This window comes from Pecten maximus, chromosome 15 (genome assembly GCF_902652985.1).
Source record: "Pecten maximus chromosome 15, xPecMax1.1, whole genome shotgun sequence".
Taxonomy (NCBI): Eukaryota; Metazoa; Mollusca; class Bivalvia; order Pectinida; family Pectinidae; genus Pecten; species Pecten maximus.
Genome location: NC_047029.1, coordinates 13693541 through 13720906, shown reverse-complemented (window position 1 = coordinate 13720906; position 27366 = coordinate 13693541). Strand labels below are relative to the sequence as shown.

At 34.5% G+C, this 27366-nt stretch overlaps 1 protein-coding gene across 4 annotated transcripts; it reads left to right on the top strand.

Annotated features, from left to right (window-relative positions):
- The first annotated feature begins 716 nt into the window (after nucleotides 1-716).
- LOC117343645 (E3 ubiquitin-protein ligase TOM1-like) lies at nucleotides 717-27347 on the top strand. Of its 4 annotated transcripts, none has more exons than XM_033906094.1 (10): nucleotides 717-840; nucleotides 11963-12010; nucleotides 15768-15961; nucleotides 18117-18315; nucleotides 19415-19495; nucleotides 19669-19719; nucleotides 20364-20420; nucleotides 21165-21221; nucleotides 23311-23662; nucleotides 25401-27347. In XM_033906094.1, exons 3-10 carry the CDS (start codon nucleotides 15773-15775, stop codon nucleotides 26107-26109), a joined length of 1695 nt encoding a protein of 564 aa, XP_033761985.1. In that variant the 5' UTR covers nucleotides 717-840; nucleotides 11963-12010; nucleotides 15768-15772; the 3' UTR covers nucleotides 26110-27347. The 4 variants fall into 4 exon arrangements, with proteins under 4 accessions (XP_033761985.1, XP_033761983.1, XP_033761986.1 ...); XM_033906092.1 differs by having other exon boundaries at nucleotides 19669-19737; XM_033906093.1 differs by having other exon boundaries at nucleotides 738-823; nucleotides 19669-19737.
- Nucleotides 27348-27366: the final 19 nt, after the last annotated feature.

Here is a 27366-nt window from a genome sequence, read left to right as displayed (position 1 = left end):
CAAAATTTTAGGCTTCTTATGTAAGAAGATTTGTTTTAGAAGAATTTCAAAAATGGTCAATTTGGCGGTCATTTTGAAAATGGGTGTTTCATACTTTTTTTGTCTGGCTCATTTACCTAACTACAAAATGTATATTCACTACAACCATCATTGCTTTGGCAATTTGAAATGTTTCTAATTCGTTTCTGCTATTAAACTTAACAATGTTCAATAAATGAATCTAATAAACAACAAAGTGAGAAAATACACAGGTGTTGCATTTTATTTTCATATTTTAGTGTAGCTGGAGCACTTAGATTTTCCTGAAAAAACCCTGAAAATAACAAATGTTGGTTCAGGACCAAAAAGGAAGCACACTAACCACACATTTTTGTATCAGTTTTAGAAAGAAACACTTTTTCCCATTCGAAACTCACTGATTTCGCCTGCATCCATATTTGATGACCCTAGTATATATTACGGTCACCACTGTGTACACAGTGACTAATGCTACTCGCCCGCTACACTACGTGTAAGATAGTTTGAAGGTAGACGTCTAAATATAGATAGTTATGTCACCTATAGGCGGCCCGGATGAATAAAACTAGGCGAAACAAACACTCGAAACTGTACATACATGTAAGACTGTAATATATTAACAAACTCGTTTATTTAAAGTGACCGCCAATTTTCATTTTTTTTCTCGTTTCTAAAAATATAGTGTGTTTTGGAAATTCCAGGTCTATTTTCAGTTTTGCCAGAATGATATTTTTCACGCATGTGCACAGGCTGTTTTTAGACAATTAAGGTACTTGGATTGAGGGACAAAAAATTTCACTTGAAGGTAATATCAAGAATCTGGTAAGTTTATGATATCTAGTAGTTGGTCATGTAAAAAGATTATCATAACAACAATGTATTGAGCTCTGATCTCCACCAATATCATTCGGTAGGTTAGTGAATGGCCCCAAACATGGCGAACACTATACGTACATTGTATATATTATCTGTTCTATCACTTCCTTTTCACATGGTATACAATTAACTATTACTTATCTAGTATCAGGTATTATATTGGGATATACTATCTGTATCACAGCACTATATTGAGGTATTAGGTTTGTTTTATCGAAATATACATATCAATATATACACATTGTCAAACCGAAAGTACAAAGTAAACATATGATCATTACACCTTAACTAGACCGAGAATGGTATTGTTGGTACAGGATAGTGTGTATGTATAGGTATCATAGGAATACACAAGTTTGAAATTGTAAGTCTAATACTCGCAGTAGTCTACAGTGAATACGAGACCTATATAATATTACAAGTCATATTAGGAAAATGTGTTTATGAGTTTGGACAAACTGATTATAGCAATGCCCAAGCAAAAGGGAGATAACTCGTATTGGTAATTTGGGATTGAGGAAAATTACGTCACGAAATAGGTCTTCGGAAGTACGGTGATTTTATCGTACTTGCACACAGTAAATCAATGGATGGTGGATGACATTCATTCATTCGATAACCCTCGATGATTAACTGTCTGCAATACTGAAGAAATGGCGCGTAGGTAAAACGTGCCAGCTTTATCAAGTTTTTACAAAGTGCTCATTTCCTTATTAATGCGAGTTCATCCATCAAAAACATATCACAATGCTAAGTAATATTCATTTTAAATAGTTATCTATACAGATTAAAGAGACATAACCGTTCTGGATGTGAAAATTAGGTGTTTATCACACCGAGAAAAATCACGTGACTGAGGTAATGGCTACACGCACCTGAGAGAGCTCCTCGACGAAATGTGGTGTTTCTAATTATTTCTGAGTAACCTATAACGGAAAAGTTGACAAACCACGCACAAAAACATGACTATGTTTTAGTGTTGTATTCAACTGACAACATATTTGTGATATATGCTGGAAATACGAGTTTAACAACAACGGCCACAGCTGGAATGTGAGTACTATTTCACCTGTACTATCGTACCTGTATACCTTTGTACGTGTGCATGTTCATCTACACACACACATATTAGCCGTCCGCTATAGCCCATGGCCAGCTCTTCTGCCACCCCTGTAGTATCGAAACGCAAAATTGAAGACATTATCAGTCCAGAGTCATATAACGCCACTTTACCTTTATCTTCACGTAGAAGGTCTCTACCAGATATACCAAAAATGGACACCCTAACCACTACCCAAGGCGAACCCATCAATCTGTCTCAACCAATTCATGACGTTGTATCGTCATCTGACTTTATCAGTGAATTGGTTCCCAAATTAGCTAAAGAGTTAGGGTCTACCATTAGGAAACAGATAACTGAAGCAATGTCTCCCTTCACCGAACAAATTCAAACTTTAACTGACAAACTTGAAACTGTCACAAAATCCAACGATTTCCTACAGGGGAAAGTTACAGTCCTTGAAAATACAGTGAGAAATCTCGAGTCCTCACTGGAGAACTTAGAGCAATATGGTAGGCGCACCAGTCTCAGATTCCACGGAGTAACCCTGGCTGATAGTGAAAAACAAGTCACCGACGACAAAGTTGTTGAAATCTGTAGGAAAATTGGCGTTAATTTATCTAAAGATGACATTAACAGGTCACACACAATTGGTGAAATCCGTCACGGGAAGGCCCAAATCATTTGCCGATTCCGCAACTGGAAATTAAAAAACCAGGTATACCAAGCGAGAACCCAATTAAAAAATCTGCAGTCAAACAGTGCGCGTGTATTCGTAACGGAAGATCTGACCCGAATTCGTCAAAAAATCATCAGTGGCCTGGCGAGAGCAAAGCGAGAGCGAAAGATCCACTCATTCTGGACCAACGACGGTCGGATATTTTACAGAACCCAGCACGACTCCCCAAAAGTACTAGTCAAACAGTACGACGACATCGCCAACCTGTAACTTTTAACTCTAAACTGTAAAACTCCAAAAACTGAACTTGTATATAATATAAAACCATGTACTATGTTTACTATGTGTACTATTTAAACTTATAAGTGTATTGCCTAGTAACTACAGATATAACTCACAAAATACTGTCATACACTAACGAGCATTACCATTATATGTTCCTAGGATTTTTTACAGATGACATGTAAAAACAGTTTGTTTTTTTATCACCTGTAAATTGTTAATAACAACGTAATAGGGTAAAAAGTGCGTGAATCATTATTTTTACACAACTATACTTTTCTTTTGTAGTCAAATTACACATTATACCATGCTAACGAGGTTATTCTGTTTGATATTTGTTACCAATTAACAACAATTATACCTAAACCAGTAATATAATTTCAAACGCCGAATGCCTATTTGAATTACTGAAATGATGCTAATGTGTTTATAAGTATACACCTGAATATGATGTTATGAACATGTACAAGCATATAATATAGTATACTTTGAATACTGAATATGAGGTCAAAATGAATATGTACATTTGTACAATGTTTGATAGTATATATACAAACATATAATATAGTCTACTTGGACTGCTGAATACGATGTTAAAATGAATATGTACACTGAACAGTAGTATATATGCGTACCATATATAATTATATATGATTTATAATTTATATTGTATATCAAAATACGGTGTATGTCACCGGTGCTTAATTTTTGTACACTATAATAGGTGATATCTATATACCCAAGGTAACACATTTTACTTCTGTACTCTAAGTACGTATTTTATCATGCAGGACATAAATGTTCCCCTTACAAAATTACAGGTAAAAAAACTACAAGTATACGCACATAGCACACGACACAACGCACCGCTAATCGCTATTTTGAGTTTGTGTAATAAACTGATCGCGAATGGAATGTACACGTGCAATGTATGTTCGGTAGTCATGGTTGACTTGCGCTGTGTCGTAGAAATGTGTGTGACTTTAGCAGGTGTTGTCAACGATACTTGCTTGCAAATATACAGTTCATATTATTACAAAGTGATTATATATGAAGACTACATGTTATTGCAGAAAAGATACAAATAAAATGGACAAATGTAAAATAGTCCATTGATTATACTGAATAATGTATAAAAATGTACATGTATACGCATGTATAATACATGTATAAAGTAATAATGACATATGTAACATGTGTAGAAGGATGTTCACCCAGTTTGTCACAGGTTTGTTCTTAGAACGCATGCTATATAAAAGGTAATTACTATACCAATATATGATATACGATATGTTACATATGTATATACCAGCACATATTATGTAGTACTTATATAAGAACCTACAGTTTATATTTATGTGCGTATGTTCCATCTACGAAGTAGCTGTATACTGGAATGGTAAATAAAAGTCAAATTCGTATAGTGATACTTTACGATTTAACAAGTTATATATTATCCGAACATAATCAGAATGTGACAAACTGTGAACATTAAAAATAAGTTAATATCAAATATAATATAGATAACAGTTATTATATACTAATAGGCACAACATTTTATTTTTCAATAGCAGTCTCTAAATTTGATAGTCATGGTAGCCTTACGATTTGTTGGGAAAATGTCCTGGATGTATACGCAATGCTTATATTCTTATTATGTTTATACACTACAGGCTGTTATTCACACACACACAAAAAACGTGACAGTACCGGCCAATTAAATAATAGTAATAAAATAAGACATGCTGTTACTGTGTTTTAACATTTGCTTTTGGAATCTTAAACATACGTGTATAGTTGTATGAACCAACAAGTCTGAGAAGGTAACCATGGTTAACTTGAGTTATGATGTAAATTATGATTTGTATTTGTGAAGTTGTTTGTAAATTAGAATGCTCACACTATTATTATGCACTTCTTCATAAATTTATATTGAACTTTGATGTCCCGATTGTAAGTATATGTATGAACCACATGTAACATTTTGATAATTTTTGTTGCTTCAACGTTATTCTCCTCCTCTTATGTCTCTTTAGTTTGCTGTAAATACGTCTGTATGTTATTTTCCTTGAATTCTCTGTCCCCAATCAACATTCTTCTATTCATTTCTATCTATAATCCGCCTTCTCACAAGTATACTCTGCAACCTGGCCATTTGAAAATCGATATCGCTTTATTTCTTATGGAGTCCATTAGCAATCTCCTTGTCAAAACTCTATACTATTTCTATCCTCCATGACAGGATGCTCTTTGTCTGCATGGAGATGTGCTATTGGACTACATTATTTTAAACAGTCTAGTTTAAAGTTAACCTACAGACTTAGCAACGATACATACTCATATCACGATCTTATTTATCTAAACTTTACACTTTTGCCTATTTTTTTTACCCTTTTCATTTTTCTACATATTCATAAAAACCTTAACAATATTGCTACTGTACAGATTCTAATTCTACTCCTGTCTGGTGATATACATACAAACCCAGGACCAGCGGCTAGCTCATCCTCATCTAATACATCTGACACTGAATCGTTTTCTCACCCTGACAATTCACTTCATATAATGCATTTGAATATACGCAGTGTTAGAAATAAAATTGATTTCCTTGATAGCTTTACTGATGACATTAATATCTTGTGTTTAACAGAGACACATTTAGATCCTTCAGTCCCTGATTCTGACCTTTCACTTGCAAACTTCACAACCATATTCAGAAAAGATAGGAACGCTTTTGGTGGTGGAATAATGATCTACACAACTAATGAAGTGCTACCCAAACGCAGATTTGACCTTGAAGCCCAAAATGATGAAATAATGTGGATTGAATTTCAAATTGACAATAATAAATATCTCCTTTGTGTACTTTACAAACCCCCCTGGCAACATTCAAATTCAGGCATCTGGACAAGACTTAAACACTCCCTTGATCTAGCTTTTAATTACACTCCACATGTTCTACTGACAGGCGATACTAACACTGATCTACTACTAGGTAATAACAACGATCTTAGCATACTTACCCAACTATATAATCTAACTAACATTGTCACCAGCCCAACACGGGTAACTAATACAAGTCAATCCCTAATCGACCCATTTTTCACTAGTGACTCTATCAGAACCGATCTATCCATAGTTATACCTGTTTTAGAAACCATAAGTGATCATAGAGCAGTTGTTGTCTCTATATCATCCCCTTTGCTCAAACAAAATTCTTTTAAGCGAAAAATTTGGCTTTTTAACAGAGCAGTTATTCTGAACCTTAAAACTGAAGTTGCTCACGTAAACTGGAATAACCTTTTTTCCAATGTTGAAAATGTAAGTGAAAAAACTGATATCTTTACTAATACCCTTACTAGAATTTTGGAAAAGCATATTCCTAAAAAAAACTATTACTGGAAATAATCATGATTTCTAATACCGCAATTCCTTCTAACCCTAAATTTCTTTTCGATAACACGCCGATCCCTATTGTAACCAGTCACAAACATCTAGGTGTAGTCCTTAACAGTGGCGGTACATGGAATACCCATATCGAAGACATTATAAACAGAACCATAAAATACATAGCAACTTTACGAAAATTAAAATACATTTTAAAAAGGAAAAATTTAGAAAAAATATACCTTGTTTTTATTAGACCACTTTTTGAGTATGCCTCTGAAGTATGGGACAACTGTAATGCCACTTTAACTAACAAACTTGAGAATATGCAGTTCGAAGCTGGTCGAATCATAACCGGTTTACCTATCTTTACTAAGAAAGAGTTTATATATAGTGAACTAGGGTGGCAGTCATTAGCTGATAGACGGAAAAATAGAAAATTGTGTATGTTTTATAATATTCGTAATGATAACTCTCCTTCTTTCCTAAAGTCCCTACTCCCACACACAGTGTCTAACTATACTAACTACAACCTAAGAAACAGAGATGACTATCAAAATCCTTACTATAGATTACAAAATCATCTTTTATCCCAAACACAACTAATTCTTGAAACAACCTACCAACTGAAGCAAAATCATCGCAATCCATCAGACAATTTAAGACCTTTCTAACTCACCAAGATACTAATCCACCACAAATTCAACAATTCCTTGAATATGGTTCAAGAAAAGCCAATATTTTACATTGTCAATTACGTAATCGCTGTTGTCCTTTAAAGCACGACCTTCATAAAGCCCATCTTTCAGAAAACGCTATCTGTGACTGTGGACACTATTGCGAAAATTCTTCCCACTTCTTCCTACACTGTAAAAACCATGAACAGTCCCGTAACAAAATGATTGATTCCTTGAACTGGTATAACAGAATTACCGTAGAACATCTTTTGTCTGGGGACCCAAATCTAGACACTAACCATAATATTCTTATCTGTAGGTCTGTACAAACGTTTATTCTAGATTCCAAAAGATTCAACATATAGTATCTACTTGCTTGTTTCTACTAATAAGATATCTACCATTTGTATCAAAAGCCGGGTTGTTAGTGCTATTCTTATGTTTCTTCCTTTCTTTTTTCTCCTTACTGTTTTCTCCCTTTTCAATTATTTTTTTTTTAATAAATCTAAACTTCTTTTTCGAACACCATAAGTACATCATAAGTATCCTAAAGTATCATTTAAATCATATTATTTTATCATGAAATTACATATATAGACTGCATCGTGTTTCAGTGGTCCTGCCGGCGAAGTAAGGTTAAGTAATTAGGTATTCCATGGAGTGATCAAAGATGGACAACGTCAGACTGGAGAAAGCTTCTAAGCACAGGATGTGACGAACTCTTAGAAAGTAGAAGGATCGGAGTGTATGAACAGTAGTGTTTTACTTGCGCCGTCAGGGCCACTGAAACCTCTTGCATGTATAAACGATAAACATTATATCATACTTGGTGTTCACAATCTATTTCGCTGCTTTACATTTTCCAACCTTTTGTTTAAAAAAAGTTTAATAATTATGTCACGTGAAACATTGTATATACACATTTGTTACGGAAAGGACGTTGGTAAGTTGCATAACTTTTGTCCAATCCATTTGCCATTATGCAATAAAATTGATTTAAACTAAACTAAACCGAGAAATTTACCGTTAAGCTAACGGTAAATCAAAGATGGCGGACAGGTGCTGTCGGGCGCGGAACGAGAATGTAAACAAAGTCAAAATGTTATATATTTTGGTGTCATTGCTTGTTTAAGTACTGTATAACATTATATCACATAAAATTGATGACCTTTTGAATTTAAATATAAAGATAAGGTCTGTAAATCTACCCATTTATGCCTATCGTGTAAACTGGGTCAAAGTGATCATGAGTGTAACTTCTACAAGTTCTGCTAAGGTCTGGAGTGTTACGTTATTTAATTATCCGCGGATCCTGTCCCACTCACCAGGGGCAGGGACACATATTCAAACCAAAGTTAAGGCCATGTCTATTGTTCCATATTTTTTTTAGATAACATTCATTTTATGTGCATCAAAATGTCAATGTATCATGGTAGTAGCAATATGCCATAATATGCATATGGTTAAATATATTTCCTTGAACATACCATCTTTTCATTTGTTAGATGCACTGAAAAAAAATCATCAGATTCAAGCAACTTGGATGAATTTCACTTGTATTTTCCATGAAAAATGACACATAAGCACAATATTTTTTTCGTTTTATTTCAAAATATTTCATTGTCAACACAACAAATATAAGACAAAGTATACTTACAAGACACATAGAAAATTATAAAAACTTAGTTTGACAAAGACGATTGGATAACAGACTACTCTAGGTTTAATATCACCAATCCTTTCCTGTAAATTATAGAAAAATATTGGGACATAGTTGGGGAGTTAGTTGTAAGAAACTATTTTTTTTATTTTATATTTTTAGCTAGAAATTGAAAGAGTTTCTTAAAAGAGTCATCAAGAGAGTTCCAGTGATTATAATTGTTGTAGTTCTAGAAGGAGGAATTTTGAGGATTTTTTCTTTTCTAAAATTATTTGTATTTATGAATGGTTTGATGCTTTCTAGAGATATGTAGGTGTATGTATGTATTAATGATTTTATACAAGTGTTATAAGGTTTGTGATTAGGATTTATTTGTAATGTTTCTAATTTTCTTCTGAATAAAGCACATGGTGATATGTACATCTTCTTAGACCTGTTGTAATCCTTATGGCTCATAAATATTTGATATATGATCAGACCAGGTACCCTTTTTATCAGAAGTTTAACCTAAATGTTTGTGACAGTCCTGCTGTGTTATTGGATGATTATTAAAAAAATGGGGGGACGAGGATTTGTTTGTTTATGAGTGAATGTTATTGCTGCTGTTTTATTTGAATTAAAAAGGACTTGACTATGGTTAAATCAAATGCGTTACTATTGTCACAGAAAACAAAAAAGTAAGTCATTAACATTGTCTAGATAAGAGCTTACTTCCTCAAAAATGTCACCAAGTTGATTGACAGTTAATCATGAAAGTCTCTAGGCTGAAATTTTGAGTGGTTTTCACTTATTATTAATTAGCATGTTATATTTTGAAATATAATTGTATTTTAAAATATTTTTTTTCAATTCCCAACAAGTTAATGATAGAAGCACAGGATCACACCTTGTTTATAATATATATACATCCTTCTTTTATAATCTGCCGATTTTTTCTTCATAGTAACTTTAGACTATCATACAGACATCGTCAAATTAATGTAATCAATATCCGACAACTGCATGCACATCTTATGTGTGTTTATAATTCTTAATCTTATCCATGTTATTTGATATTAAGTTATCTGTGTATTTATCAAAAATGTAGGATTTATAAATGTTTGTTATTAAAAGGAGCCAAGTTAGTAGTAGTACATGTACGTTCAAAAGGAACTTTTAAATCATTAACATTTTCTGATAACAAACCAACTATGTGTATGATAAATTAGATTGAACTAAACTATCTTACAGAACTACACATAGGAAAGGAATCTACACATATTGGGAGTTGTTTGACTGTCCATTTTGCACAAAAAGGCATTTTAATTAATGTGTTTCCTATGATATGGACAAGTTTTTGTCAGGGGAAACAACTTTGTAATATAGTAATAGCTTCAAAATCTCTGCATGTGGAAATATTTTTTTAGCATGAATTTGTTTCTTTTTATATTAGAATAGGATGTTATTTAAATTATGGTCAAAACACTTTTTCTGAATCATAAGTATTTTCAGAGCAATTGGCTATGTACGCTTTTTACTGATTTATTTGGAAAATCGTTGTTTTGAAGGTCTCAATTTCCATATTTCAAAAATTCACTAAAAATTCAATTTTGATGATAGACTTTTTCTGATTGCTGTTTTGCAATCAGGGGGTGATACTTTTCAAGAAAATTACTCCAAATTACTTCTTGAATATATAAAAAAAACTTGGTTGGGCATTGCTACTTATTACTACAGTAATAAATAACACCTGAACAACAAGATAAATAGTATTTGCGTTGTTTAGGGCTCACACAACTACATATTTTACTATATGTTATTACTAATATATCAAATTAAGGTAGAAAGTTTTTGCTACCTGATAAATGATGTTATTGTATAGGTTTGATGGCAAATACAATCACACGGGTACGTGAAAGACACTTAACCCTGATATTTACAGTGCACTGGGGAACCCCCCACTTGCGGAATCCCCGCCTTTTTACACCAGGAATCCTACGTCATTCTATTTTTAGTATGAGTGTATATTTTTGATTTTCCGTATCCTAACACCCTACTATTTATTCTCGTTTATAGAAAGTATCCATTTCATGTTATTTACTCAGGAAAACAGCTACAAACCTAAGAAACACATTTTCTTTAGGGACTTGGTTGAGGCGAAACACCAGCTGGTTGGCTGATATCCTTAACGTTCCATCAATATCTCTATTGGATCTATATATCTACAACGATATGCGCCGAGTACTCATATTGTATTTATAACAATATCTTTATCTGTGCCGTTATAATTTGTTACTTGACAGGTATATATATATAATACACTATCTCTAACGATTTGGGAACATATCCTTTCTTTAAACATAGTATTCAGGATGTAGATACTTAAAATACGTGGAGACTCCCTGCCACGTAATATAAAATGTTGAAAACGCAAAAAAAAAAAGATAAGTAAGAAAGGGATCTCTCAAAACATAATCCAAACCGAGGGTACAGATAAAAGGATAAGTAAGAAAGGGATCTGTCCAAACATAATCCAAACCGAGGGTACAGATAAAAGGATAAGTAAGAAAGGGATCTCTCCAAACATAATCCAAACCGAGGGTACAGATAAAAGGATAAGTAAGAAAGGGATATGTCCAAACATAATCCAAACCGAGGGTACAGATAAAAGGATAAGTAAGAAAGGGATCTCTCAAAACATAATCCAAACCGAGGGTACAGATAAAAGGATAAGTAAGAAAGGGATCTGTCCAAACATAATCCAAACCGAGGGTACAGATAAAAGGATAAGTAAGAAAGGGATCTCTCCAAACATAATCCAAACCGAGGGTACAGATAAAAGGATAAGTAAGAAAGGGATCTCTCCAAACATAATCCAAACCGAGGGTACAGATAAAAGGACAAGTAAGAAAGGGATCTCTCCAAACATAATCCGGAGGCGGTACATATAAAAAGATAAATAGGAAAGGGTTCTCTTTAATCATAATCTAAAGGAGGGAACAGGTAAAAAAAAAATAAGAAAGGATTCTTTCCAAATAAAATTCATAGGAAGGTACAGACAAAAAGGTAAATAATAAAAGGTTCTCTCCAAACATAATCCAAAACGAGGATAAAAACATAATTAGGAAAGGTTCTCTCCAAGCACATGCAAAGAGTTTGGAATGAATAAGCATATGCCATTTTAACATTCATAATTTACAATTAAGACGTACAGATATTTTAATTTTATCTCAGCCAAAACCGGTGTTGATTTTATTTTCAACAATATCAACTGAACGAAGTTTGTTATCATTTTTTAAAATCACAATGTTATTGTAACAATGTTCAAATTTGTTTAATTGCAGGAATGTCTACCCACGGACGGTAAATTTCAGAGACCCTAAGGATTTAATGTAAGTATGGCCCCTACACAAGTTTTTTTTATATATATATGATTGTTTGAAAGTTGATACATACATATATTTTCTCCTCATGGTGAATTTGATTGCATAATTTTGGCAGGAAGTACATTGAGTGATTTGTCCTTGTGTATACACTTATGTCCCTTAATATAGTAGAATATAGTAGAATATAGTAGAATTTCCTACTAAACACGACTTACATAAAAGTGCATTAACCAACACTATATCGCAGTGTTGTTATCAATTGATAATGCTACGATGAGGTTTTAGGCAACCTCTTTAATTTGGGAAAGGTTCGGTGTACTTCAAAAATATTAAGGCAAAAAGGAATTTGACGTATATGATACAAGTGATTACTTTCCAAATTTGTACAAATGCTGTTTATTGTTTTACTGATATACCGGTAATAGTTTTGATATCGAATTCTACGCAACAATGTTTTAGAATTAAATCAAAGGGAAAATCAATAAACAAAAAAAATATTATAGAGTTTTATAAAACCTTTAATCCCTACTATCCATAATCTTTATCACTACAGCTTTATAAACGAACAAGAAACCCACGGGCTTTAATAGTCATCGGACTACAAGAACTTATAGCAGAGAGAATGATAAAATTCACATCCACACCACTGTCAGTAAAATCACACTTAGAATCTGTATTTCATACGGTAGTTTTGGTCAGCAGTATGTAAGTACTTCTCAGTTTAGTAATCAAATCCAATTGAAGTCAAACTAATTTCATCCCTTATTTTTGTCCCTAAGGATCAAACGAACAATCTTTTTCCGGACATGATCGTCCCTCTTTCAATGAAATCTTTCATTCCAAAGGTAGAATCAACGACTAAGTAGACTTAAATTTAGCGCCGGACTTCACTTCAATTTATTTTATTTTTTCATAATATGTAGTTACATCAAAATGAACCATAACCACTTAAGTGATAAGTCATAATATCAACTGATACTTGTAGTGGACACCCTTGTATAACATCTAGTTGAGTGAAGAAGGTACCCTAACAAAATGGTTAATAATCTTCACAGACTAAAGTAGATTTGAAAATCAATTATAGCAATTAACAGTGTATCAATTAACTGTTACAAACGATGGCAGATTGGCAAACATGTGGTAAGCGTAGTGATTCATTTATAAGAACATTTAAAGTTTTCACAAAGGACCCTTTTCACGAAAAACAAAATTTTGCCCACGAATCAATTTGACCAACACTAGACATTATTTGTAGCATCCTAAGGTGAAAAGAAAACTGTATCAAAATATTTTAGTATGTGGTGTAATGATTGTATTTGCTACGGAGTATGATTTACTGCAAGTTTGAACCAAAATATGTAGAGAAAATATACACAATGAATCTGAAACATCAATCTGTGGTCAGGTACATTTGTTGTCGCACGTGCTAAGTATATGCAAAAAGGCGGACGGAAGGAAAGTTGCTAAATTTAAATAGACGGGATATTAGGTATTAGGATGAGAAAGCTAAAGGTGGGGAGAGAAAACAAAAGGAGAATGCTGAAGAAGAGGGAGCTTCCCTGGAAGGGGAAAGGGAGAGCTCCCTGGGGGAGAACAGGAAGGGGAGAGGGAGAAGAGGGAACACGCAGAGGTGAGGGGAGAGAGAACAATGGTCATGGACTTGATAAACTGTATACACAAGTAGACACAACGCGAATAAATAAACGATTGTGAACCATATGGTGTTGTGTTACAGGAAACAATATACCCACTTCTGGTTCTTGTGTACCAAAAATATTCTATTAATAGTTGTCTCTTTATATAAACCTATTATGATGGAACAATCTGGGACCTGTTAATTTGTCAATTAAAGGTCAAAGTGCAAGATGGTCTATTTTAGTAACATCAAGCAATAATTTGATATCATTACTTTGAAGTCAAAATAGGCATTTGATATGGTTAAATGAAGTTAAGAGTATGGTTTATTGAAAATTTCATGACCGGTAAATTTGTCATTTATAACAATATATACAAGGAATCAGTATTTTCACAAATTCTTGAAATTAAATGCTTATTGTGCGATATTTAGCTAAACATGTATGATCAAACTTTGCAGTTACTATTTCCCCTATTGGGCTTCGCGCCTCAGGCTCAAGGGGGATCAGCTACCATTTATACAAACTCTGTAGCCCTGTTTCCCTTCCCCCAAAGATCTTTCTGACCAACTTTTGTTCAAATCCATTCAAAACGTGATGACTAGTAGCAATTCAAAGGAATTACCCCTATTTCCTTTATTGAGCCCCGCAGCCACCATTTATGCGAAATCCGCTCTTCACTCATGGATCATCTAACCAAATTTGGTTCAAAATCATGCAGGACTATTTGACGAGTAGCGATTTAAAGGGATTACCTAAATTTGGCTCTGGTATATTTTCTAAAAACATTTAGTATTTTAAAACAACTACATTATCTTAAACATGCTTTTTAGCAGCAGTAATATCTCACAAATATGCATTCTGCAGAATAATTTATCATCTGAAGAAATGATGACTTGATGCCAATGAAATTGATTGAGTGTGCACCAAGGTGATGCCAACAGACCCTCACTTTTTAAACTTTTAAAAGGGAGAATCAGACATGCATATTTGTTAAGAAAAACAAATGTCTAGTTTTCCATGTGCATAAGGTCGCCTACAGCAAGTTATATTAAAACAAATATATATGTCATATTTGGGTATGGGAACCTTGAGATACATTTATGTGTTTCAGTGTTGTTTAAAAAAAGTAATTTACCGGTTTTAAAATTTCTTAAAATAATTTTGTAGAAAGTATTTATAAAATATAGACTGTGATTACAACTTTGCTTATTAAAGTTGACAATGTATGATACATTTTAAATATTGTGAAAATTTTGCATGTTTTTCCAATAAAATGTATCACTACGTACACGCTTATCTCATGTATGTCAATATGGCACATTTGGTATCAAAATAATAGTAAACTCGTAAACTGTTATAATTGATTTCAAATCTAATTTAGCCAGTGGAAATTAGTTACCAATTTGTTAGGATACCCCTCAATCTACCAGGTGTTTTGCAAGGAGATCCACTACGACTATCAGTAATATATTTCTAAGCATAAGTGTGGTTATGGTTTATTTCCCTGCATCTACAGTTGGTGAAAAAAAAATAAAAGAAATTTGACGTCCATTCGAGACCCCAATCCTCTGCCCCAATGTGTCAAACCAGTCTGATTAATATATTAACTATGATTGCCCTCTTCCCAATGATGTTTCAGATCAAATTCAGTTGCATTCCTCTCGGGCATGAAGGAGAAGTCGGAATGGGGTTTAAAACAAAATTTCAGCGAAGTTTCCTTTTTGGGTCCTTAACCCTCTGCCCGAGGTGTCGAACTTACCTTCTTTATATTTCATTATGATTGTCTTTTCCAATAATGATTCAGACCTAATGCGGTTTTAATGCACTTCGGCATTATCGACATATATCATTTTCCCCCACTTACATACGCTGCTGAAGTTCACAAAAGTCGCTGAAGATCAAGTAGTTATTTCGTGCATAAGTCGCCGTACTACGGAATAGGGCGGAAAGTTGCAACTGATTTCTTACTGCAGAGTACACTATACTATATCGATAACCATCGATCCAATTTGTTTGAATTATGATTTATTTTTCTGCCACTTTATGACTTACTATCAGCTGTTGATATTACATACTGAGAACTCTAATAACGAACCCGTTCTTAATCTTTTTTTCTATCGGAGCAGGAGACATGGCCCTTAAACACCAAGAATCCGAGCTGGGAGTCCGCTGTCTTCATGCTGACATGATTTTAGAACTAGACGGTTATATCCACCCTTCACTGTCTGAAAAGTGGGAGAAATTCAAAACAAAGTTATCTATTTATTTAATGCCCGCGGAAGTAGAGGCGGCAAGCAAAAACATGTCTACTGCAATTCAGGTAAGTTTCAGATTCGGCTTGGTTTTGTATTTAAGGACGGGTTCCCGTGTGTGCAAGATGCATGCTGGAGCTGTATGTGTGTATTTTGTGAGGTTGCGGTAAATTATGCATTTATGGGCCTGTGTACAGGGTAATATGAAGGTTTGTTTACCCTAAGGTATCACATTTCCGGAGGGAAATATGAAAGCGAAAGGTAAATATACATTCATATTACCCTGCATCTAGCACCATAAATTGTTTATTATACTAAAAAATAATCAGTGATGATGATACTTAGAAATAAACTAAAGATATGAAATGCCATTTTCATTAAAAAAACCCGTGGTCCCAGTCGCTGAATTAATACGATTCGAAGTTCAGGTGTTAATGTCAGTTTCTTTTAGAAACTCTTAGAAACAGTTGGCGTGTACATTTGTTGATATTTTCGTGTTCTAAGCATTGTTGTTTTGGAGAATTTTATCTATTTCTGCTTCTTTGACTGCATGAAAACGGTTGCCTTTCTGTTCGTCTGCCGTTGGTAAACTAGAAGGGAGATAACTCCGCACAACAGAATATGAGGGTCGCCATGGGGGCACGCGCTCCTGGGAGATATTATGTTTTATTTCCCTGCCACGTGATGCGATTCGGCTAATCACAGGCACTGTTATGAGCATAAGGTATAATAATTGTATTTGTCTCCTTGTGAAAGAGCGGAACTGATGCAGACATCATAGTGCTACCTCACTGAAGCATACAGTCGCAGATACCTACCAGGTACCCTACCTAGTCACATTATATTTACAACAGGTGAACCAGTCGTCCCACTCCCAAAATGCTGAGCGCTAAGCAGGAGTAGCAACTACCATTTTTATAGACTCTGGTATGTCCTGTCCAGGGAACAAAATCCAAAGTCTTCCTCACAGCGGCGAGCGCTCAACTAAAGACCAAAAGTGAGGCAGCGACAAGGGAGAGCTTAGGGGGAAAAGGTTTGGTAGAAAAAACAGATCCTAAGTCGGCTCTTATGATCACACAATGGGAGCAGCATTTTGGGACTCGGACGGCTGGGACACCTGTTGTCCGTATAATGTGACCGGGTAGGGGTGTATTTGGCAGTATGCTTCAGTGAGGTAACACCACAAAGTCGGCATCAGTTCCGCGCTATTACAAGGAGACGAACATACTGCAGCCTCCCAAACCACATTGATATAATTACATTCACCACACGCATGTATTTCGCACACAGGAAGTTCGATTTGTTTTAGTTTAACGTCCTATTAACAGCCAGGGTCATTTATGGACGTGCCAGTTTTTAGGTGGAGGAAAGCCGGAGTACCCGGAGAAAAACCACCGTCCTACGGTCAGTACCTGGAAACGGCCCCACGTAGGTTTCGAACTCGCAACCCTGAGGTGGAGGGCTAGTGATAAAGTGTCAGGGCACCTTAACCACTCGCACACAGGAGGAGACTGTCCTTAAATGAGATTAGCTTTTGATAGGACGTTAAACAATACTAAAGCAAACCGATTAAACGAACATGTTAAAGGTAAAAATCTTAATATCACTGATATCAAACGAACTGGTTTGCACAACACATTATAGTTTATAGTTCTATCGCACGTAAGTAATCAAATATAAACCATGCAGAAACTGTATCGACGTAAACAAGATCTTACAAGTCTGTTTGAAATTGGAGCAATCAATCATAATATGCTTGAAAGAAAAAGGTTGATCGCAGGCATGACAAATTGGTTTGTGACCAATGGTCTTATCAGTTCAGTCAATCGCGACAATAATAACACATTCTCATTATGGTTATCAGTTGAGCACTCGTTTGTACTGTCGCCTCTTTTCCTTAATAATTAAAATTGTTATTTAAAGATTATGTTTATGAATAACTAAACATGAGCCATTACAGCCAATTCACTACTAAACCATTTGAATAACTACATTGTATATATAAGCATAATACGACCACAGTCTTTCAATCATGATGATATGTTTGATTTTGACGCATTTTGAGAGCGTCTTTTTTTCTTGTGATGATTGACCCTAAATGAAACATCGCACAAATGTGATATCAGAAAAGAGGCCAAGAGGTTTTGTTAAAAATTAGTTTAACTATATTTGATGTATCACCTACAGATATGTCCATAGTATTTTCTTTGTGGAACTATATAGATCCTTAGACAGAAAGGACTTGTCAGGTTGGGAGAGTACAAGAACCTTCGACAGATTGTGGGTGATATAGATGACATGACTTTACCTATCATTGACAATTGTACTCAACAAATTGCTGCGATTAGAGCCAACCAGGACCCAACCAGTCCTCCAGGAGGGCAACCACTTGTTCACCCCGTGCAGGAAGAAGGAGAGCCAGGTTTGTCACAGCCTTAACAGATATGGTCTTATAAGTATTTAGATTACGCGCAGTTTGATGTAGCCTGCGTTGTGTTAATTAGGATGTTACATGGAGTTGCTGTGTTGTGTTAATTAGGATGTTAATGGAGTTGTTGTGTTGTGTTAATTAGGATGTTAATGGAGTTGTTGTGTTGTGTTAATTAGGATGTTAATGGAGTTGTTGTGTTAATTAGGATGTTACATGGAGTTGTTGTGTTGTGTTAATTAGGATGTTAATGGAGTTGTTGTGTTGTGTTAATTAGGATGTTAATGGAGTTGTTGTGTTGTGTTAATTATGATGTTAATGGAGTTGTTGTGTTGTGTTAATTAGGATGTTAATGGAGTTGCTATGTTATCGTTGTTGTGTTTATTAGGATGCTACGTTTAGTTGTTGTGTTGTCTGTGTTGTGTTAATTAGGATTTGACGTAGAGTTGCTTTGTTGTGTTAATCGGGATGTTACATGGAGTTGTTGTGTTGTGTTAATTAGGATGTTAATGGAGTTGTTGTGTTGTGTTAATCAGGATGTTACGTAGAGTTGTTGTGTTGTGTTAATTAGGATGTTACGTAGAGTTGTTGTGTTGTGTTAATTAGGATGTTACATGGAGTTGTTGTGTTGTGTTAATTAGGATGTTAATGGAGTTGTTGTGTTGTGTTAATCAGGATGTTAATGGAGTTGTTGTGTTGTGTTAATTAGGATGTTACATGGAGTTGCTATGTTATCGTGGTTGTGTTAATTAAGATGTTACATGGAGTTGTTGTGTTGTCTGTGTTGTGTTAATTAGGATGCTACGTTTAGTTGTTGTGTTGTCTGTTGTGTTAATTAGGATGTTACGTAGAGTTTCTGTGTAGCTTGCGTTTGCAGCCTACTAGGTATAATTTTAGCTTACGGAGAGTATGTATTCAGAACTCAGTTGATATATTATGTAACATGCGTTGTGATTACCTGTTTGGAGTCAATAATTGTTAAGATCACGTATAAATGATGTTACCTGTTTTTAGTAAATTGAATTGTTTGGATATGCGATACTGTTTATTATATTTTCGATGTATTCTTGAGAAACTCTAATTGTACTTAAAGGTCAACCAGATGTTATCCAGCCAACTGGGCTACAAGCGACGCCTGATCAGGAACTGCTTCAGGTCCATGAACCAGAAGGAGGTATTAAAGAAAATGTGACACAAGAGTTTTGTTTGTCATCATTAGATGTGAATAATTCTTCAATAGTTTCAAAACTTTTTTGTAATAATGTGTAAATTTCTTAATCTTTCCAAATTGCCAAATAAAATCATTCAGTACTTTTATTTTCTTTACAGTTTATTTTCTCGTTTCAGCATTTGATCCGCCACTTTACCAAGCGGAAGTAAATCACATAAATCTGGGAGGTAATGAATTTAATCTTGGTAAGTGTTTGCCAATTATAATGTTGAAATTTAAATTTTTTAAGTGAAATTTTACACATTTTCAAATGCACAATATTAGTTCACAGGTAATGTCGTATCTGCTATTAAGTAAACCCGTCAGAGTTGTTCCAGAGTGTTAGTGAATCTAGTGCGTATGCTATTCTCAGGGAGATAAATCCCATAAAACATTCAGAATGACGAAATATATTTTCTGGCGATTGAAGTTTTTTTTAATCTACAAAAACACATTTCTAGGTGGATAAATGATAAATTTGTAAACATTGTAAAACCATAAGTAGATTTATATAAAATAGTATGTAGCTTTATGTTAGCATAAACATCACGTTCATTAATGATCAAAGAAAAAAAAAACGTTTGCAAATAAGATAAGTGGTTTATAACATAATAACGAACATTTTAGACGAAATGTAACATATGGAGTGGAATGTTTGGATTTCGATGGAAAATCAAGTTCGGATTGTTATAAAACAATAATATATTAAAACAATGGGATGTAAATTTACAATCAAATGTTGTATTACTTGTTCCGAACATTTCACCATGGTCGATTGTTCAACATCACCACTTTATCTAACTAGCTACAGGGCGTGTTACTTACATTTTAGATAATTACTTGCCTGATGCAGCTGAGATAGACTTCCAAGGAGATGCCCATTTAGGAGGTAGGCATGCTTAAATCACATTTTTAATAACTGCATTGTATTAAGATACCGTCCCGCAAGCCTTTACCTATATAAAACAAGAGAGTTGGTAATTATTTAGGTTCTTAGACATTGACCTCACATACCTGAAACACTAAATCTATGTTATGTTTAAGACATGGCGGTATTATTTGTTAATATCATTGGGTGGCCGAGTGACACAGTCGTTACACATTTTCTTTTCACCTAGGCAGTTGGAGTTCGATTAATACCCGATCGGACGTGAAAAGGTATGTGGTCACCTGTCCGACTACGTAGGTTTTCCCCCATGAGCGCTTCCATCCGGGCCAACAAGCGTGATTAATAAGTTAATGCAACTTGTTTCGCAATTGCTGTAACAGAAATAAAGTCTACATCTACGTTACAGAGATTAATAAGTATTGGAAATAAATAAATATGTTTAGTTCTTCTGGACGCAAATATCAAAAATTGATCTATTTAAACGTGGGATCGTGACCAGAACAGATTGTTACTCAAACCCTTCTTAGAGAGGCCATTCCAACATCGATATTGATTCATGATGATACAAAGTATTTAATAGGTTAGTAGTAAGGGCATAGTATATCTCCGGTGACCAAGCATCTTGCTTATGATTGCGATTTAAGGGACGAATTCTCTAACATAACGTTCCTCGGATGTATCCGCTTCAATTTGCTTTCATTCCTTCTCACGCATTACATGCTTGCGTGTATATTCTTATTCCAGCTCCTGGTGCAGATGCTGGACCGAGAGGACATGATCAGGGAGTCAATGGAGGTGAAGGTAAAAACCTTAAACGCTTAGGATCTAAGGATCTTCACAAAAATATCGCTCGTTTTAATTTATATAGTTATATAGTAATAAAAAAGCACGAAACTTAATCGGTAGGCAAATATCATGGGTACAAAAAGTCGAATGAAACTCTTCCTGCATTCACGATAACTCGAGCTGACCCGAAAGGTGCACGTGCGCACCTGGTAAGCGTGAAGCAATATGTCAATAAATCTATAAGGCTGAGGTCGTAGCAGACGATGATCACTGTCGTGTACCCGACAGGGAATGATCTTTTAAAGATGGCGGGCCATCAGAATCAAAGAAGACAGAAGTACACTTTAAGCACCAAAATCACTTATTCATAAGAACAATCTGACTGAAACAAGTACAAAGTCTAAGAAATAGTTAAAATTTATATTACAACATGTATCACATGCTGTTTCCTAAACAACTGCAAACCCCTGCAAAGTTGGACGAACTGTAAACACGCATCGAAACGTGGTTCGCCGAGAGTTTTTGCCCGTATTAAACGATCAAATAAGGCAAACGTTTATCTTTTTTGTCAAAAAGACTCCCGATGGCATCCGCTTTTAAGCAATAAGATGTTTACGACCTCAGCCAAATAACATTTAAAAAAAAAAAAAAAATTAATTAATTATTTTGTTTTAGGTAGCAGAGTACAATAAAAATGCCCAATTCTGAAAAATATGGCACATGTTTTAGATATGTAAACATTGCCAGTTAACCCTACATATTACCTCTAATAAAGTGTATATATTTGTAATCTGTACAACATTTGCAATTTTAATACAGCTATGAAGGATAAGTAAACTTATATATTCTGTGATTTTTAGAGCTGTGAATACCATGGTAACAGCATTAAAAATGCTCAAAAATTGCAAAATATTATGATATTTAACCTATTGAAACCTATTTGAAATTAAATATCTCCATCCCAAAGACAGAATTAATCTTGTTTTGACATATGTTGTAAATTAAGTTTTTCTGCTATCTTACCTTTTCCATAGGCTTCCATTTTTCGCTGTAGGCAAAACTAAATTTCCTGTGTAAACACACTTTCGGAAAATCCGGAAATTTAAAATCCGGAACCAATTTATTAATTTTTGTTTTAACAAATGTGAAGCCTGTTTGTACTACCAATTATAGTTTACATTTATTTTTTCATTTTCTTATGCATATCATAATAATAATGTAATATACTACAAGAAGACGTATGGGATTTCTATATTTTGTGTACATAAAAGGTACCGGACTCTCTGTCAAGGGAAGGCTTGATCGTTTCCATAAACGGTGTCATCACCCGAGGAGTCATCAATAGGCTTGGTTTTTTTGTCAAGTTTGACCCTAATCAAGAAATTCCGGCGTTGGGAGCGTGATTAAATGCACCAAGAATGTTTCTTTCGATATGACATAAATTAACCAATCAACTCACATATGAAGCCGAGACTACCGACATCTAGCAACAAAATGAATTGAGCGGTTAATTTAGTATTAAGGCAGTGATGTACTAATAGAAACTGATTAAATTAATAGTGTTTAGAATTATGTCTCGTTTTCTGGTTCTAGTTCTTCTGATAATTTCTTGACATAGCCATAATTTCTAAACCGTTGACAATATCTTGACGAAAATGTATTATACTCGCATAACTTAAAGTTGATGTGCAGAACCCTGTTACATTCTGTTAGTAAGAGCATACAGGCTCTTAACGTTTTGATTCGTTTCCCTTTATCATGAACTTGCATGAAAAATTACCATTTTATTTGATTTATGCTATTTTTAAAAGCATTCTTATTGCATATTTACATCATTAAAATAAAAAACGGGGTTAAAATAACAAACAAACAAAAAATGAGGAATGTATGATGTGAACTTTGTGATATATATAACGCCAAAGTGAGTAAGGATTAAAAGCCTATAGAATAGATCGATGTCTTTCAAATAGCTAAATAGTACTTTCGAATCCACGGTATAGAAAAGAGTTTTCATATCCGCGACTCTAACGTGGTCATCACCAATGAATTGTTACCATGCTAAACTTTATTTCCTCGTGTAATCAATATTAAATACCGGTTTCAGGTATGGCGAATCTAGAAGGAACACTAGGTGAGGAAGTTAAACAAGTTGACTTGAACCGACAGACTATCCTCGAAAGTTTCATGGATATATATAAGGACGAGTCGATAGTAAGAAAACGGTTGAATGTAAGATTTGAAGGTGAAATGGGTTTGGACACAGGTGGCCTGACAAAGGATGCATTCTCTACCTTTTGGGACAAAGCGTTCAAAGAATATTTCAAGGGAGAGAACTCTCTTGTTCCATTCATGCCAGTCAGTAGATTTGCAGAGGCTCAGACTGTTTACCCTATTCTAGGGCGGATTCTTAGTCATGGTGTGGCTCTGACCGGAACCTTCCCTATCCGGCTCTCTAGGTAACCATTATGATATACATACAAAAACGAAAATCGACACTGCCACATTGTCAAACATTGCACTTTTGTGTTCCATATTTCCATATGTAAGTAAAATTACATATACAGTGGAATTTCGTTAACTCGAACTCGGATAACTCGAATACCCCGCTTAACTCGAAGTACCTCGCCGGTCCCGGCCGAATTCTCTCTTTATCTTTGTAAAAAAAACTCGGATAATTCGAATTCGGATAACTCGAAAAACTCGGATAATACGAAGTAAAAATTTGGTCCCAACAATAAAAATCCTACTTGAAATGTTCGAATAACTCGAAGTATAATTTTCGTCGATCGGTGGCAAACGCCGACATTTTTTAAGAGCTAAATTCCGTTTGTAATACTGAACATATCGGCACTACTAACCTACATGCTATTATAAGTGTTTCATAAATTCATAAAAGAAATTGTCGGTTGAATCTTATAACAACAAGTCTTGGTGATAAAAAGTACTGCTTTACTTACATCAGGTAATTTCCCAAGACGGTCGCCGATATCAGTACACACGATAGTCAACAACTCATCTACCCGTTCGCTCAAGCGGAACTAATCTCTGACACACCGGTATATCTACCCGGCTGATGTTTTTACAGGTGTAGAAATGACACAGTCACCGGTGCCTATTAAATCTTTAAACTGTTGAAACAATAGCGTAATTACTGCCGAGGTGTTCAGAGTACAACTGTAACGGTCAGTGCTGTCTATTAAATCGGATAAAACGTCAACTCAGTTACAGTAACATTTTATACGCACATGCGCAGCCCAACTTCCGGTGCTAATACACATGGAAATGGCGTGGTTATCAATTAAAAGTAAGTAGGCCGATCAAACAGTATTTTATATATGTCCAATAAAAGGTAATGGTTCTGTTACGTTTTGTATGCAATCTGTGTTAAACTTAAACGGTTATTTGCTTTGACATAAATAACTTGTTATTTTGTCGAATTCCGTTTTATCGTTTACCTTTTGCAAACATGACTTGCTCATCAGATCGTTATTGAAGTGACTAAGTGAAAGAAACTTTATCGTGACTGTATATCGGCAAAACTACACCAAATTACAAGTGACATAACGAAACATTACATATATATTTACATGTATTGACCAGTCTTTACACTGATCTGGTGAGCGACGGAGCGAAGTTATTATGATTATATAATGTTGACAAATATTGACCAAACTTTTCACCAAAAACGATAACTCGCTTAATTCGAACACTCGGATAACTCGAAGTTTTTTCGTGGTCCCGTCGACTTCGAGTTAACGAAGTTCCACTGTATATGATTTATAAGCGAGACATTTAAAGGCCTTTCCGTGATTGAGTTTGTAAGATGATTTCATATTTTCAAAATACATCACGTTTTGTTTTTTAGGATCAAATCCTGAAATAAGAACCAAGCCTACTATTCTCTTTATATTGTTCTCATACTTAACGATTGCAAAACTTATTCCGTGCTCTTGAACGGATTGATATAATACACACAAGATATCGGGCACAATATTAACTGGGAAATAGGTACAGAAGGACAAAAATACACAAAGATTGAGAAAAAATACACAATATTGCATGCATATGATCCCAACAAAACAGCAGTGCTGTCTAGAACAAACAATATATTTGTCTAAATGAATAATATTTTCAAGATAAGAACAATTTAAAATGCATGTCATACATCAATTCCTTGTTATTCCTTTATTTTAGGTGTATGCTGTTTACAATGATCAACAGTAATGTAACTGAAGATGAAGAATCTATTCTGAAGGATGTCTTACTGTTCCTCACACCAAACGAGAGAATGCTGACTAGAAGAGGATTAACTGATTTTGACAACCTAACAGAAAGAGAGGTCAACACACTGATGGATATGTTTACTCGATATTCTCTTGGTGTTCAACCCAGAAAGGAAACATTTCGACAAAATGTTGTGAACCTGGGAGGAAAAGAGTTATGTGCTAAAGGCATGATGTTCACAACATGGATGAAATCTGGAATACCACGTGAACACTTGGAAATCTTTTGGAATCGATTGACCATGGAGGAGTTAAACCATATTTACAGAAAGCTGGAACCTACGCCTCCAAAAGTCATAGACCTGTTGGTGGCAAGCGAACAATATATACGGGAAGAAGAAAATCAAGCATTTTATTTCTTGACTGATTTCATATCTAGTTTGAATCCAGAGGACCTTGCACACTTCTTGTTATTTGTCACAGGTTCAGACGTCCTCCCACTGGAAAGATCTATTAATGTTGTCTTTAGCCGAACGGAAGGTCTGCGTATGCATCCTGTTGCCCACACATGTGGCAATACGCTGGAGCTTCCAGTGGGATATAGCTCGTCTCAGGAGTTACGTCGTGACTTCATGGCCATCCTTAACGATCCTGAGTCTTACAGCATGAACATTTTATAAACATTAGTTACGTGTCTATTTGGGACAAAGTCTATTACCTAAAATGGCAGCATCACTTATAATAGTAAGTTGGTCTGGTTAGCAGTCCCTGGCTTCTCCAATCCTTTCACGTGGCAGAACAGGGATGACGGTATCATTTCCTGTCAAATATATATGTTTGTTGTGGCATTCATGGCGATTGCTAAAGTTAAAGAACTACTTCAAGAACTGTAATAATAGAGTGTGATATAAGTTCTGAATTCATCATAGATTACTTTCGACTTTATGCAGGATATTTACATATCAGGATAGTACTATTTAGTTATAGCCTTTTGATAAGGTCGCTACATGATTTTATTAACCTGAAAAAAATGTATATCAACCGAGGTCGACGTTTTTTTCCTGATTAAAAAACCATATATTAACCGAAATAAAAAGGTGTAATGGTTATATTATTAAATGACTTTTGATATTTAATTTTTATGCAGTGAATGCAAGTTACACTTGTATATGCAATGATAGGGATCGATTTGTGAAACATTTGTAAATAATTCATTATATATTTTAAAGACGACACAATCAAAAGTAAATTATTTCATTAAAATGCATTCATTACACTGATTCTTATGGTTATGGAATATTCTAATAATCAAAGTTATTCCTTCTCAAGTTTCAAATAATATACAATATATTTTACGCTGTTTGACAATAACAAAGTGATTCAAAATTAATCTATTTTTAGAAACATAGTCAAACAGCATTTTTACCGGGTTTTTTTTCACGGCCGTCACTAAGACGTTTTACCGGGAATCACGTGGCACTATTTTAGCCAATCAGAGATTGTAAAAGATATGATTTTATAGTAATACCAAGTGAAGGTAATAAGTAACCAATATGTTTAAGAACAACCAGTCGACAAGTATTTTTATCAGCTTTTATCGGGAATCACGTGATACTATTTCAGCAAATCAGAAAGTGAGAAAAATATGATTTTATGTTAAACCAAAATACTAACTTATTGTATATACTTGATGATATACCGTTAATGTAAAATATCACATGATCGGAGGCATTTATTTCAGCCTTAATAGTATCGAGTTATTGATATGATAGCCTGATAAAAATTGCATCTAAACCGATCCTATCATCTTAGTTCCGTTTGGACACTATGGCCTAACAAAAAATTCGCTGTGTAATTACTTAATTTCAAAAACGTCTTTTCATAAAAAAAATACATGGTAAATAGAGAGAAATACCAATCTGTTTTGTTAATTATTG

Excerpts from the sequence above, each read along its gene's own strand:
- LOC117343645 (XM_033906092.1), top strand. The coding sequence starts at position 15,773 with ATGGCCCTTAAACACCAAGAATCCGAGCTGGGAGTCCGCTGTCTTCAT. Across the intron at positions 21,222-23,310 it reads GGGAGTCAATGGAGGTGAAG|GTATGGCGAATCTAGAAGGA; the intron begins GTAAAAACCTTA and ends TACCGGTTTCAG. Across the intron at positions 23,663-25,400 it reads TTCCCTATCCGGCTCTCTAG|GTGTATGCTGTTTACAATGA; the intron begins GTAACCATTATG and ends CCTTTATTTTAG.